Source organism: Ranitomeya imitator, chromosome 3, assembly GCF_032444005.1.
Source record: "Ranitomeya imitator isolate aRanImi1 chromosome 3, aRanImi1.pri, whole genome shotgun sequence".
Taxonomy (NCBI): Eukaryota; Metazoa; Chordata; class Amphibia; order Anura; family Dendrobatidae; genus Ranitomeya; species Ranitomeya imitator.
Window position 1 is genome coordinate 792,516,343 of NC_091284.1, and position 12,820 is coordinate 792,529,162.

Consider the following 12,820-nt stretch of genomic DNA (forward strand, 5'->3'; position numbering starts at 1 on the left):
TTTTTTTTTTTACAGAAAATGACAAACTATTTTTTTTTCTGCAAAATGATTTTCCTTCCGAAAGTGAAGGTTGAAGTCAATTCATAGAAAAGCAAATCGAAGAGATTACTCCTCAGCAGTAGAGAAATGTTTAATTATAGGGAACATTTGACAACAATGGCTTGTCTACGGAGCAGCCTTTCCTGACGCCATCATTATGCAGACATGTCACCCGGACCAGGGAGCGCCTCATAATTACTGATAATGTCACCTTTTATTCAGCCCACCCAAATCTCACCAGTAGTTTGAACTGTAATGTTCTCATCTAATCTCATCAGCATTTCTGTATATGTTTGATTGCTGAAAATTATATGTATATGACATGCCGAAGGAGTATTTTTAGCAAGTTTGGAACGTTTGCACTAAAAGATAATATGCAACCGGCAATCTCTGCAACCTACACACTAGGGAAAAATGTTAAATGGTGTCAGGACGATGTCTGCAACGAATGGAGCCGAAATGTTAAAAAGGGTCAAGAATTGCTAGCAACCAGAGTGTTATAATGGGACATTGTACTAGGAAAAATTAGATGATATTATTCATCTAATATCTATCTGCCTATCTTCTATCTCCCTATCAATTGACCTATGTACTATATATATCTCATCGAACACACTCTTCGACCAACTACTATCCAACTTCCATCCCTTACGCTCTACTGAAACTGCCTTAGCCAAAGTTATAAATGACCTGTTAACTGGCAAATCCAACAGATAATACTCTGTACTCCTCTTCTTAGACCTATACTCTATACTCCTTCATCTGTACCTGTCTTAAGCCATTGACACATCTGACCAGTCCCTCCTACTATAGATCCTCTTTTCACTTGGCATCAAAAACTTTCCCTCTCCTCGATCTCCACATACCTTGCACAAAAAGAAAAAAAAAAGAGCATCAACTGCATCTCCAAAAATCATACGTTGATCTAAAGCCACTAGGCAAAAATTTATATAACTGAACAAGAGGTTCTTAGTTTAACATTCTGATCAGACTGTATGAAGCCCACTGCCACGTCATGGCAAACCTCGTAGTGGGTCCTACTGCCTTAACGGAGCAGAGCCGTGCGGCGACCACAGCAACAATGCACCAGCAGGGTGGATGGCCTGTTGTTCCACAGCACCCATGCTGCAAGACTGAGTCCCCATGACTCCAGACCGTGCCGCACCTCCAGCACGAAACCACAGCAACAATGGCCGCTGGAGGAAGGTGAGTTTCAATACTCCTTTCATTTGGTGTGGGTGCTGTGTGGCGGCCATTGTTGCTACAGTTTTGGTCTTGTGGGGGCGGGGTCTGGAGTCATGGGGACTCAGTCTTGCAGCACGGGTGCTGTAGGGCACCAGGCCATCTGCCCTGCTGGTGCATTGCCGCTGTGGCAGTGGTCGGCGCATGGCTCCGCTCCATTACGGCGGTAGGACCCACTACGATTTTTGCCTTGACATGGCAGAGGGCTTCATAAAGTCTGATCAGAATGTTAAACTAAGAACCTCATGTTTATTTATGTATATTTTTGCAGAAAGGCATTGGATCATTATATGATTTTAGGAGGTGCTGTCCTTTCTCTTTATTGAGCATATTGTCTCCTCATACCTTACTAACTCCATATTTGGCACACCCCATTCCTATACTATTTACCCATTCCACCTTGTCTCTCTCGGTATCCCTCAAGGCTCTGCCCTGGGATTCCTACTCTTCACCATCTATAACTTGGGACCATTTATAATGTCCCATGACTTCCAATACCGCCTATATGATCATAACATAACTCTGTGGCCCAGGTGTCAGCTTGTCTATCAGCCGTTCCCTCCTTGTTCTCATCACGTTTCTAAAGCTTGCCATCTTTATTCCATTTCACTAAACACTTGACCCTGTGTCACAAGTCTGCTGCCTCGGTGTAACCTTTGACTCTGCTGTGTTCTAACTGCACATCCACAAGCCCCTACCACCATCTGCCTGCCCCAACTCAAAAATATTACCAGAACCCGGAATCTACTAACATGTTACTGCATGCCATCTTCATCACCTGTCAGGACTACTGCTATATTCTCTTGTGTGGCCTTCAAGCTAATACTACCACACCTCTCCAGTCCATCCTTAACTCTACTGCTCTCAATACTATCACACCTCTCCAGTTCATCCTTAACTCTACTGCCTGACTAATCCACCTCTTCATTAGCTACTCTTTCGTTCCTTCCCTCTGCCATCTCGTATATTCCTCACTCCACTCTCTACAAGATTTCTGTTTATTATCTTGTTTATCCGCCATCCTTTGGAACTTAGTGCCTCTGCATGTCTAATTGCCCTTCATAATTGAAATCTTCGGTTACTACCTGAAAACTCATCTCATTCTCTACAGGAAATGCAGCCTGCATTAACCCCACTGTCATCTCACTACAACCGAAGCTGCTGCAAACTCCAAAACCTACTGTCTCATTCCCGAAATTCTGTAGGTTGTGAGGGAAGAGTCCTCTTTTCCTGTGTATCAGTCTTTCATCAGTCTATCACTGGAACTTTTTCTTCAATATTCAAAAATCCATTAAAAGAGTATTAAAATATATTCTATTTATCTAAAAAAAATTATTGGAGTGCTGCCTGCTTTTTTTTCTAGATTTTTGCAAATAATGGAAAATTTGCTTTGGAGACCTTGCACCCACTACATTTGGATAAATAGTGTGCTGGTCCATTTTTTTTCTAATATGTATCTATCTATCCATCCATCACATGAACAAACCATCTATATCTATGCATTTCAAGACTTTTATTTTCACCTTGGAAACAGTTATTTTCTCTATTCATTGTCGCCCCCTGCTGAGTGATGTTCTGCAAATGTGATACTGATTGTAGTTAATGGCCAGTGATGTCGGTTGTTTTCCAGAAAAGCTTCTCGGCAAAGAATGGTAATAATAAAAAAAATAAAAAAAACGACCCGCATTTAGATTCTGATTTTTGCTTATAACGCTGGTACCGACCCTTACATCGTGATTTTTCGATCAATACATTTACTATACACAGCTGCAAATATCCACAGTGTCGATGTCAGTTTTATCAATGTGCTGTGTTGGGTTAACAGGGTTGCTTCTACTTCTATCAGCTAATTAGACATTGTCATTTGTTAATTAATACTGGGCTTTGTGTATCTTGTTAAAGCGAAATGTGCTACATATGTATAACAGGTCCAAGTGATTATACTTGTGTCTCTGACATTTGTTACATGCACTCTGATCCAAATGCATTCAATGGCTTTAGCGATGATTAGGCTTTAATGAATGTTGCGTAATTTTTTTCTGTTTTTTTGTATACATCTGAGATTAGCTGAATGAAAACAAGACCACTATGGGCCAAATATATGAAAAGGTGCCAAAAAGACTAATCCCCATGTGCATATTATTTCAAAGGGAACCAAACAGTAATGGGCAGAAGCAGTGTAACACCAAAAATAATGGTAAATGCGTGCACAGTACATAAAGCCCAAAGTTCCCCCACATTAGCCTTGCTTACCCATGGTGTGACTGAGTCTGGACACGCGCCACGCCAACACCGACGCGCGTTTCGCTCAGCTTTCTCAAGGTCCGCACCTGTGTACTGTGAATAGGTGTCAGTGGGGGTATGGTATGATATGAGTTAGAAAACCCTACAGAGAGCATGTCAACTTGACTGAGAGTTGTATTTCAGCCTCTAGCTCCGCCCCTGCTTAACAGACAACTGAAATCATATTTTGTTTTAGCCAATCAAAACTGACTAGAAATGAACAAATTGATTTGATGCCAATTAAAGTCATGTTAAATGTTTAAGAATTCCCTGAACCCAGAAAATTCAACCAATTTGTAATTTGCGTTGCCTCCTTGTCTCAGAAGATAAGGATGACATGACCACTGGTGCGGTCAAGAGACGGGCTTCTCCATTCTGCCTAGCAGCTATCACATTATGTGTTACAGCCAGAATTATCAACCATGATGGGTATCACAGCCTGTATAAAAGCTCCTGCAGGTAATGCAGCAGCCAAATCGTGAGGAATCTGGATAGTAAGAGGATGTCAGAGCTGAGTGATGAACAAATTCTAGCAGTAGTGTGTGTGACAGCACAGCAGAGAAGATTAGTGTGTGAGGAAAAGAGAATAATGCAGATTTAATTAATAAGAAGAGAGAGATAGGAGAGACTCTGTCTCTGAAAAACAGGACTCCTATTTGGCAGCTGCTCCTTGCTTAACCAATGTGGTTATATTGCTACTCAATTGCTCATGTTGAACATGCATTTTATGGGGAATTTGGAGATGTTTGAGTACTTTTTGATCATCAGTCAATTGATTCATTGAGATGAGAATTTCCTTGTAAAATTCAGAGAAGCTGGAAAATTCAATTTCAATTTCTTATATCTAGAACTGACAAGTGGGCTGAATAGAATGATTAACCAATAAGAACAGTTCATCCATTCAACTGAGTATGCTATTTGTCTTAGGCTGAGAATGCTATTGACTTAACTCAGAAAAGAAGAATATAGGGTATTGTATTTAATCAAGGGTGTATCTACAGCCATTAAGCTATAATCAGGGATGACTTTAGAGCAATTTGGGCTTTATTAAGGGAGTGTATTTAAAGCCTTTGGGCTCTAATCTGGGGTGTATCTACAGCTTTTAGCCTCTAATCAGGGATGAATCTACAGTCACTGGGCTCTAATCAGGGGTGAATCTACAGTCACTGGGCTCTAATCAGGGGTGAATCTACAGCCACTGGGCTCTAATCAGGGGTGTATCTAAAGCCATTGGACTCTAATCAGGGGTGTATCTACAGCCATTGGGCTCTAATCAGGGGTGTATCTAGAGCCATTGGGCTCTAATCAGGGGTGTAACTACAGCCATTGGACTCTAATCAGGGGTGTATCTACAGCCACTGGGCTCTAATCAGGGGTGTATCTAAAGCCATTGGACTCTAATCAGGGGTGTATCTACAGCCATTGGGCTCTAATCAGGAGTGTATCTAGAGCCATTGGGCTCTAATCAAGGGTGTATCTAAAGCCATTGGACTCTAATCAGGGGTGTATCTACAGCCATTGGGCTCTAATCAGGGGTGTATCTAGAGCCATTGGGCTCTAATCAGGGGTGAATCTACAACCTTTAGCCTCTAATCAGGGGTGTATCTAGAGCCATTGGGCTCTAATCAGGGGTGAATCTAGATCCATTGGGCTTTATTAAGGGGTGTATTTAAAACCTTTGGGCTCTAATCAGGGGTGTATCTAGAACCATTGGGCTCTAATCAGGGTGTATCTTCAGCCTTTAGCCTCTAATCAGGGGTGAATCTACAGCCATTGGGCTCTAATCAGGGGTAAATCTACAGCCATTGGGCTCTAATCAGGGGTGAATCTAGAGCCATTGGGCTCTAATCAGGGGTTTATCTACAGCCATTGGGCTCTAATCAGGGGTGAATCTACAGCCATTGGGCTCTAATCAGGGGTTTATCTACAGCCATTGGGCTCTAATCAGGGGGATATCTACAGCCTTTAGCCTCTAATCAGGGGTGTATCTAGAGCCACTGGGCTCTAATCAGGGGTGTACCTACATCCATTGGGCTCTAATCAGGAGTGTATCTACAGCCATTGGGCTCTAATCGGGGTGTATCTACTGCCTTTAGCCTCTAATCAGGGGTGAATCTACAGCTATTGGGCTCTAATCAGGGGTGAATCTACAGCTATTGGGCTCTTAATCAGGGGTGTTTCTAGAGCCATTGGGCTCTAATCAGGGGTTTATCTACAGCCATTGGGCTCTAATCAGGGATGTATCTAGAGCCATTGGGTTCTAATCAGGAGTGAATCCACAGCCATTGGACTCTAATCAGGGGTGTATCTAGAGCCATTGGGCCTTAATCAGGGGTGTATCCACAGCCATTGGGGTCTAATCAGGGGTGTATCTAGGGCCATTGGTCTCTAATTAGGGGTGTTTCTACAGCCATTGGGCTTTAATCAGGGGTGTATCCACAGCCATTGGGCTGTGCCAAACTGCTGACTATTTTAATTCCATCTTGAGAACATGATCAGCAGGATCAAGGGCTTCAAGAATTACGAAAGTCCATCAGCTCACCATAGTTGGTGCACGTCCACTTCTCTTCATTATTAATACATCGTGTATCCACAATCGCCAGCACAGAGTTCTGGGTAAAATAAGGTATTAATTTACATAATCACCAACACATGGCAAGCTAGATCGATGTGGAGAAAAACATGACAGGGACTGACGCGTTTCTGACTTTACATTCCTTCCTCATAGTCTATATGGATTATGAATAAGGATAGCATGGTCAGAAATCCGTCAGTTGATTGTGCCTGCTTTTAACGAGTTGGGGAATAAATTAGAGAATCAAGGGTTTGCTGGAGCAGATAACAAAGCAACACACTTGTCCATGCCATTGAGCTAATAGGCTGTGCTGTATATGCTTGGACATTGCTTGCTGAAGTACTGCAGTAGAGGGGAGGCAGTGCATCCTTAAGAGCTGCTGTCCTCTTGTTCTTGCTGATCGGGGGAGATCTAGGAATAACACATTGATAAATTGATGGTTAATCTGGAAAAAGAAAAATGTAAAGTGAGCAGCATAGCCCATCAGGGGCCGACCCATGTCTTGAGTCCACCCCTGCTTAAGAAGCTCAACTTTTTCATTGGCTCCATCTTTTTTCTTCTTTGGTTTGTTTGATGTTTTTTGCTACATTTTTCCCAAACTACTGTGACAAATCTACAACCGAAATGCACCAAAATTGTCATATGTACATATATATTTGTAAATTCTACTCCACAATTCAACTGAGTTCCCATATTTCTCATATTTCTGTGCCGCATTTGACAGTTGTAGATATTTACATCTATAATGCACTAAATTGGGCATTCACTTCTTTTCCAGCAAGCGTCATCGGTTGATTTAATGATTAGAAACATCCTCCTGGTGCATGCTGGGAGATACGGCTGCAAGGTGCAGACGACAGCAGACAGTGTATCAGACGAGGCAGAACTTCTCGTTAGGGGTGAGTATGCGAACCCATCTGATTTATTGCTCAGCAGCACCGGCATTGGGCGCTGGCGTGTCGAATTGGATGTTGCCATGTGACTCTGAAATGTTTGTAATGAGAGGGAAAGGAATATGAAGATTTACAATGTAGCCAATACCAGTCGTTTGATGCAAATTATCTCCATGATGAACAGTAATTACATTTTCATGCACATTTGTGTGTCAACAGAAGAGAGACTAATGAATCAATGTAGAGCATCTCGGGAGACTTATCTACACTGGATATATTTATGCAAAGAGAATCGTGCAGTTTAATGTATGTAAAGTGGTATGAAGAAATATGTATGCAGACATACAGTGTTGTGCTTACATGTCTGAGTGGTGTGATCACTTTATTATAGTATGATCTTCATTATTATATATAATATTTAGAGAGTATATATTTGTATAAATGTGTAATTATATGTGCATTCATTCATATATGTAATATTTGGTGTGTATCCATGTATATGATAGAAGTTGATTAAAGTTGGGCAAAAACACTTGCAGGACCCTGGACCAGAGCCATGTGAACGTCTTTCTACCGCCAGCATCCTCAGCACCTCTTCTGATGAGTAATCCTCCACCCCGACGCGCGTCACACTCCAATGTAATGATGTCACAGAGCCTACTCATGAGAAGGTGGGATGCTGCTGATTTGTAGAAGGTTTGCCTCGCTCTGGTAAGGCAGCCACAGACTACCAACATGGCTTCTAGACCAGGGTCCTGAAAAATGTTTTGTCCAACTTGAAGTATAATAAGTAGCGGCAGATTTTTGCCACTATGTGTATGGGAGTTTGCAAAAGCCTATGTTTTTTTTTCAGTTTTTTTCAGGGGGTAATGTAGAATTCATGTGAAAATTTCCCAGTACCTGAACAGAACCATTATAAGGTTATTTCCAGTTGAGCAAGTTATCACTCATGAACATGATCGATGACTTTCTGATTGCTGGAAGTTCAACTGCTGGGATGACTACTGGTTTTGAGAACAGGACTAATGTCCCATTAGACGGGAGCAGTGGCCACTCGTGCGCTACTCCATTCATTGTTACTGGGATTGGTGGGGGTCCCAGTGGTCAGACTCGTAACTGTGATAGTCTATGGAGCGATTCACCTGCATGAAAATAGTGTAGATATGTCCGATTTTGATCAAAAATCAGCAGTGCAAGTCAATGGGTCCGAGAAAAAAAATCGGATGACATCTGATTATAGTGCGAATTTCACTGTCAAAATGGAGAAGATGGAAAAAAATGTATTTTTTTTTATTTCTACATGTATGAAAAACATGGATGACACTCACTTTGATCAAAGTCTGATCAGAATAATCAGTCTGATTTTCTCATCCGTGGAAAAATTGGACATCGGAATGAATCCTTACTGTCTGTACTGTGTATGAGAGTATTTTTTTCTTTTTTTTTTTTCTTTCTATACCTGTTACCAAAATCAGTGAAACATTTTTAGCATTGGATAGAAAGGTATTTTAGGAGATTATTAAAAGACGATTCGACTCAGGTAATGACTTAGGAATATGTTCCACAGGAAGCCGTCCATCTGGATGAGATTTAATGCTACAGTAGCTTAGATAAGAACATATTGTGCAGAAATCCACCTACACACGGTATATTCACAGCTGAAGGTGTAGTGTAGAGGACGGTAATTACTAGTTCAGTTTTCTACTTGCACACATTGGATCAACTGTTGTCATTAGAAGTGACATTTCTTTTTTTGCCTCTAAGTACCTTGATTCTATCATATTTTATATGCTTCATAGCAAATGTTCAAGAGCTCTTGTTTTCCGATACAGAGGTTCAAATCCTCTCCATAAATATGATTATAGAAGTGAGCAAGATTATACTAGATACTGACTTCAATGTATAAGTGGTTGAATAAACTATATATATATATATATATATATATATATATATATATATATATATATATATATATACAGTACAGACCAAAAGTTTGGACACATCTTCTCAATTAAAGATTTTTCTGTATTTTCATGACTATGAAAATTGCAAATTCACACTGAAGGCATCAAAACTAAGAATTAACACGTGGAATTATATACTTAACAAAAAAGTGTGAAACAACTGAAAATATGTCTTATAGTCTAGGTTCTTCAAAGTAGCCACCTTTTGCTTTGATGACTGCTTTGCACACTCTTGGCCTTCTCTTGATGAGCTTCAAGAGCTAGTCACCGGGAATGGTTTTCACTTCACAGGTGTGCCCTGTAAGGTTATTTCAAACAAAGGATTTTTTCTTGCTGCGTGTTTATTTCCAAATTTACTATGAGGTTAGTAATGAGGGCGTGCTATAGACGTCTCTCCATTACTAACCCCTGGGCTTGATGTCAGCTGATAATACAAGGCTAACATCAACCCCAAACCTATTAGCCAACTTTCCACCACCACGAGGCAATTAGGAAGTGCAAGGCTAAGCCCCAGATTTGGTGCATTTTTATGGATGCACCATTTCAGGGGTGGCTGAGGGCTGACATTGTTAGCCTGGGGAAGTAATATCTCTGAACCCTAACCAGGCTACTAATATCAGCGCACAGCGGTCTGTTTAGCCTTTGCTGGTTTGAATTTATACCAGCAACCTGATTTACTCTTTTTCTGTGGAAACCAATAAATTCACTAGTAAAAGCTAAGCAAACAGCTATGAGCTGTTATTAATAACCTGGGATCCTTATGGGGTATTGTTCCTTATCCCAGATTGTTAACATCAGTCCCCAGCCGTGGTCTTTTCCTCTGCTGTTTATAAAAATTGAGTGAGAATCCACGCCATTTTTTTAAATAAAATTCTTTATTTTACACAGAAGTTAAACAGTTGCTGCTGAATATAACACCCATCATTGTCCCCTGGTCGCGCTGATCTCAGCACGCCCTATAAGGCAATACAGAGAGCTGCCTGTACTGCTTTTCCCAGGCACCAGGACGTGTCACATGGACGGTACATGGACAGCACACGCATGTCACACCTGGACAGCAAACTAATACACCTGACCTGCTTTATCCAATAACCATTGATGTTCATACAGTGTGGAGATGGAAGATCTGCATAAAAATGATGATGGTGAAATTATTCACTGCCTAATAATTTTTCACACAATGTACTAACATGTAGGATCAAGTTGCCAGGTCATTACTATCATACAATGAAAGCTATAAAAATGCAAAAAACAATGTTAAAATTGCTGGGGATATTGTTTCTCAATTTCACTGTACTTGAAATGGATGAGGGTTTATTACTATTCAACTCCTAAAATATTTCTTTTTTTTATTATTACCATATTTTTGGACCATAAGACACACTTTTTTTTATCTTATGGTCGCAATACTTACAAATCCTGTCGGCGGTCACCTTGGTGGAGGTCCTGATGCAGCTGGTGTTGCTGTAGCTGTACCCTGTGGTGGGGCTCTGTGGTGTGGTGTGGCGGCAGCAGGGCTCTGTGCTGCATGGGGGGCACCACCAGCATTTCGTCAAAGCCTGGAAGCCCCTGCAGCTCCATTGCTGCAATGCAGTGGCCTCCGGAAAGATGGCAGCCGGGGGTGGCGCATGCTCAGATTCAAATAGTTGCCAACATCTGATTCTGAGCATGCGCCACCCCCGGCTCCCATCTTTCTGGAGGCCTTTGCGACACAGCAACAGAGCTGCGGGGGCTTCTGGGCTTCGATGAAATGCTGGCAGAGCACCCCCATGCAGCACAGAGAGCCGCTGCTGCCCCAGCAAAGAGCCCCAACACCACCACCCCACAGAGCCCCGACACCACATCCCCAGAGAGCCCCACCACCCCACAGAGCCCTGCGTCACCACAGAGCCCCACCACCCCACAGAGCCCCCGCAGCCCCACAGAGCACTGCAGCCCCACAGGCCACCGCAGCCCTACAGAGCACCAGCACCACCACACCAGCAGGGCCATATTTAGAGTTTCTGCTGCCCTAGGCACTTTTGCCTCCCCCTTTGGTGAGTATGACACTATCGGCAGTGACAATCTCTAATCTGAAAGTAGCCTTTTGCAGCAGATCCGGCAGTTTTTCCACATCTCCTGCGTAACGGATCACTTATGGCAACACTGTGCTCATTCATTCCCTATGGGATTTGCGGACATTTGCGGAACTTGCCACGATCTGGCATATGAGGTATCATACCTCCCAATTTTTGAAGAAGGGAAAGAGGGACAAAGTTTGCGGTGCGGCAAAGATTTAGGTCGTGCCTCTGACCACACCCATTTCACAACTAGCCACACCCATATCCACGCCCCAACCACACCCATTTAGTACTGCTGATCACACTGTTTCATAAACAATAATTATAAACAAAAAAATATGGCCACACAGTGCTCCATACTGTATAAAGACCCCACATGATGCTCAATACTGTATAATGACCCCACATGATGCTGTGAACAGTATAATGGCCACACAGTGCTCTATACTGTATAATGGCCCCACATGATGCTCAATACTGTATAATGGCCACACAGTGAGCTATACTGTATAATGGCCACACAGTGCTCTATAATGTGTAATGGCCACACATGATGCTCAATACTGTATAATGGCCACACAGTGCACCATCTATATATATAATTGCCTAAGGGTTTTTCCGTCTGTCTGTCTGTCCTGGAAATCCCGGCTCTCTGATTGGTCGAGGCTGCCAGGCCTCGACCAATCAGCAATGGGCACAGCGACGATGATGTCATAAAGGATGTAGACATCCCGCGTCTCTGATTGGTCGAGGCCGCCAGGCCTCGACCAATCAGCAACGGGCACAGCGACGATGATGTCATAATGGTTGCCATGGCGACGATGATGTCATAAAGGTTGCCTCGACCAATCAGCGACGGGCACAGTCTGCCGCGAATTCTGAAATCATCATTGTCCATATACTACGGGGACATGCATATTCTAGAATACCCGATGCGTTACAATCGGGCCACAATCTAGTACTGTATAATGACAGTGCACCATACTGTATATTGACCACACAGTGCTCCATACTGTATAATGACCACACAGTGCTCTATACTGTATAATGACCACACATGATGCTCCATCTATATATATAATTGTCTAAGGGTTTTTCTGTCTGTCTGTCTTTCTGTCTGTCTGTCTGTCTTTCTGTCTGTCTGTCTGTCTGTCCTGGAAATCCCGCCTCTCTGATTGGTCGAGGCCGCCAGGCCTCGATAAATCGGCGACGAGCACAGCGACGATGATGTCATAAAGGACGTAGACATCCCGCGTCTGATTGGTCGAGGCCACCAGGCCTCGACCAATCAGCAACGGGCACAGTATCGATGTAGATGTCATAATGGTTGCCATGGCGACGATGATGTCAAAGGTTGCCTCGACCAATCAGCGACGGGCACAGTCTGCCGCGAATTCTGGAATCATCATTGTCCATATACTACGGGGACATGCATATTCTAGAATACCTGATGCGTTAGAATCGGGCCACAATCTAGTACTGTATAATGGCCACACAGTGCTCCATACTGTATAATGGCCACACATGATGCTTAATACTGTATAATGGCCACACATGATGCCCCATACTGTATAATGCCCCCCTCCCATCTTGTATGCATGGCTCATCTCCCCCTCCCTCCCATCTTGTATGCATGGCTCATCTCCCCCCTCCCATCTTGTGTGCATGGCTCATCTCCCCCCTCCCATCCTGTGTGCATGGCTCATCTCCCCCCTCCCACCCTGTGTGCATGGCTCATCTCCCCCCTCCCGTGTGCATGGCTCA

At 42.9% G+C, this 12,820-nt stretch overlaps 1 protein-coding gene across 1 annotated transcript in view; it reads left to right on the forward strand.

Moving 5' to 3' along the window:
* The window catches only part of CNTN5 (contactin 5), a 2,082,395-nt gene that overhangs the window by 1,813,560 nt on the left and 256,015 nt on the right, over positions 1 to 12,820 (forward strand). The window contains exon 17 of the mRNA XM_069759184.1: positions 6,918 to 7,038. Within this exon, the coding sequence (XP_069615285.1) occupies positions 6,918 to 7,038 (121 nt within the window). The remainder of the gene's footprint in view (positions 1 to 6,917; positions 7,039 to 12,820) is intronic.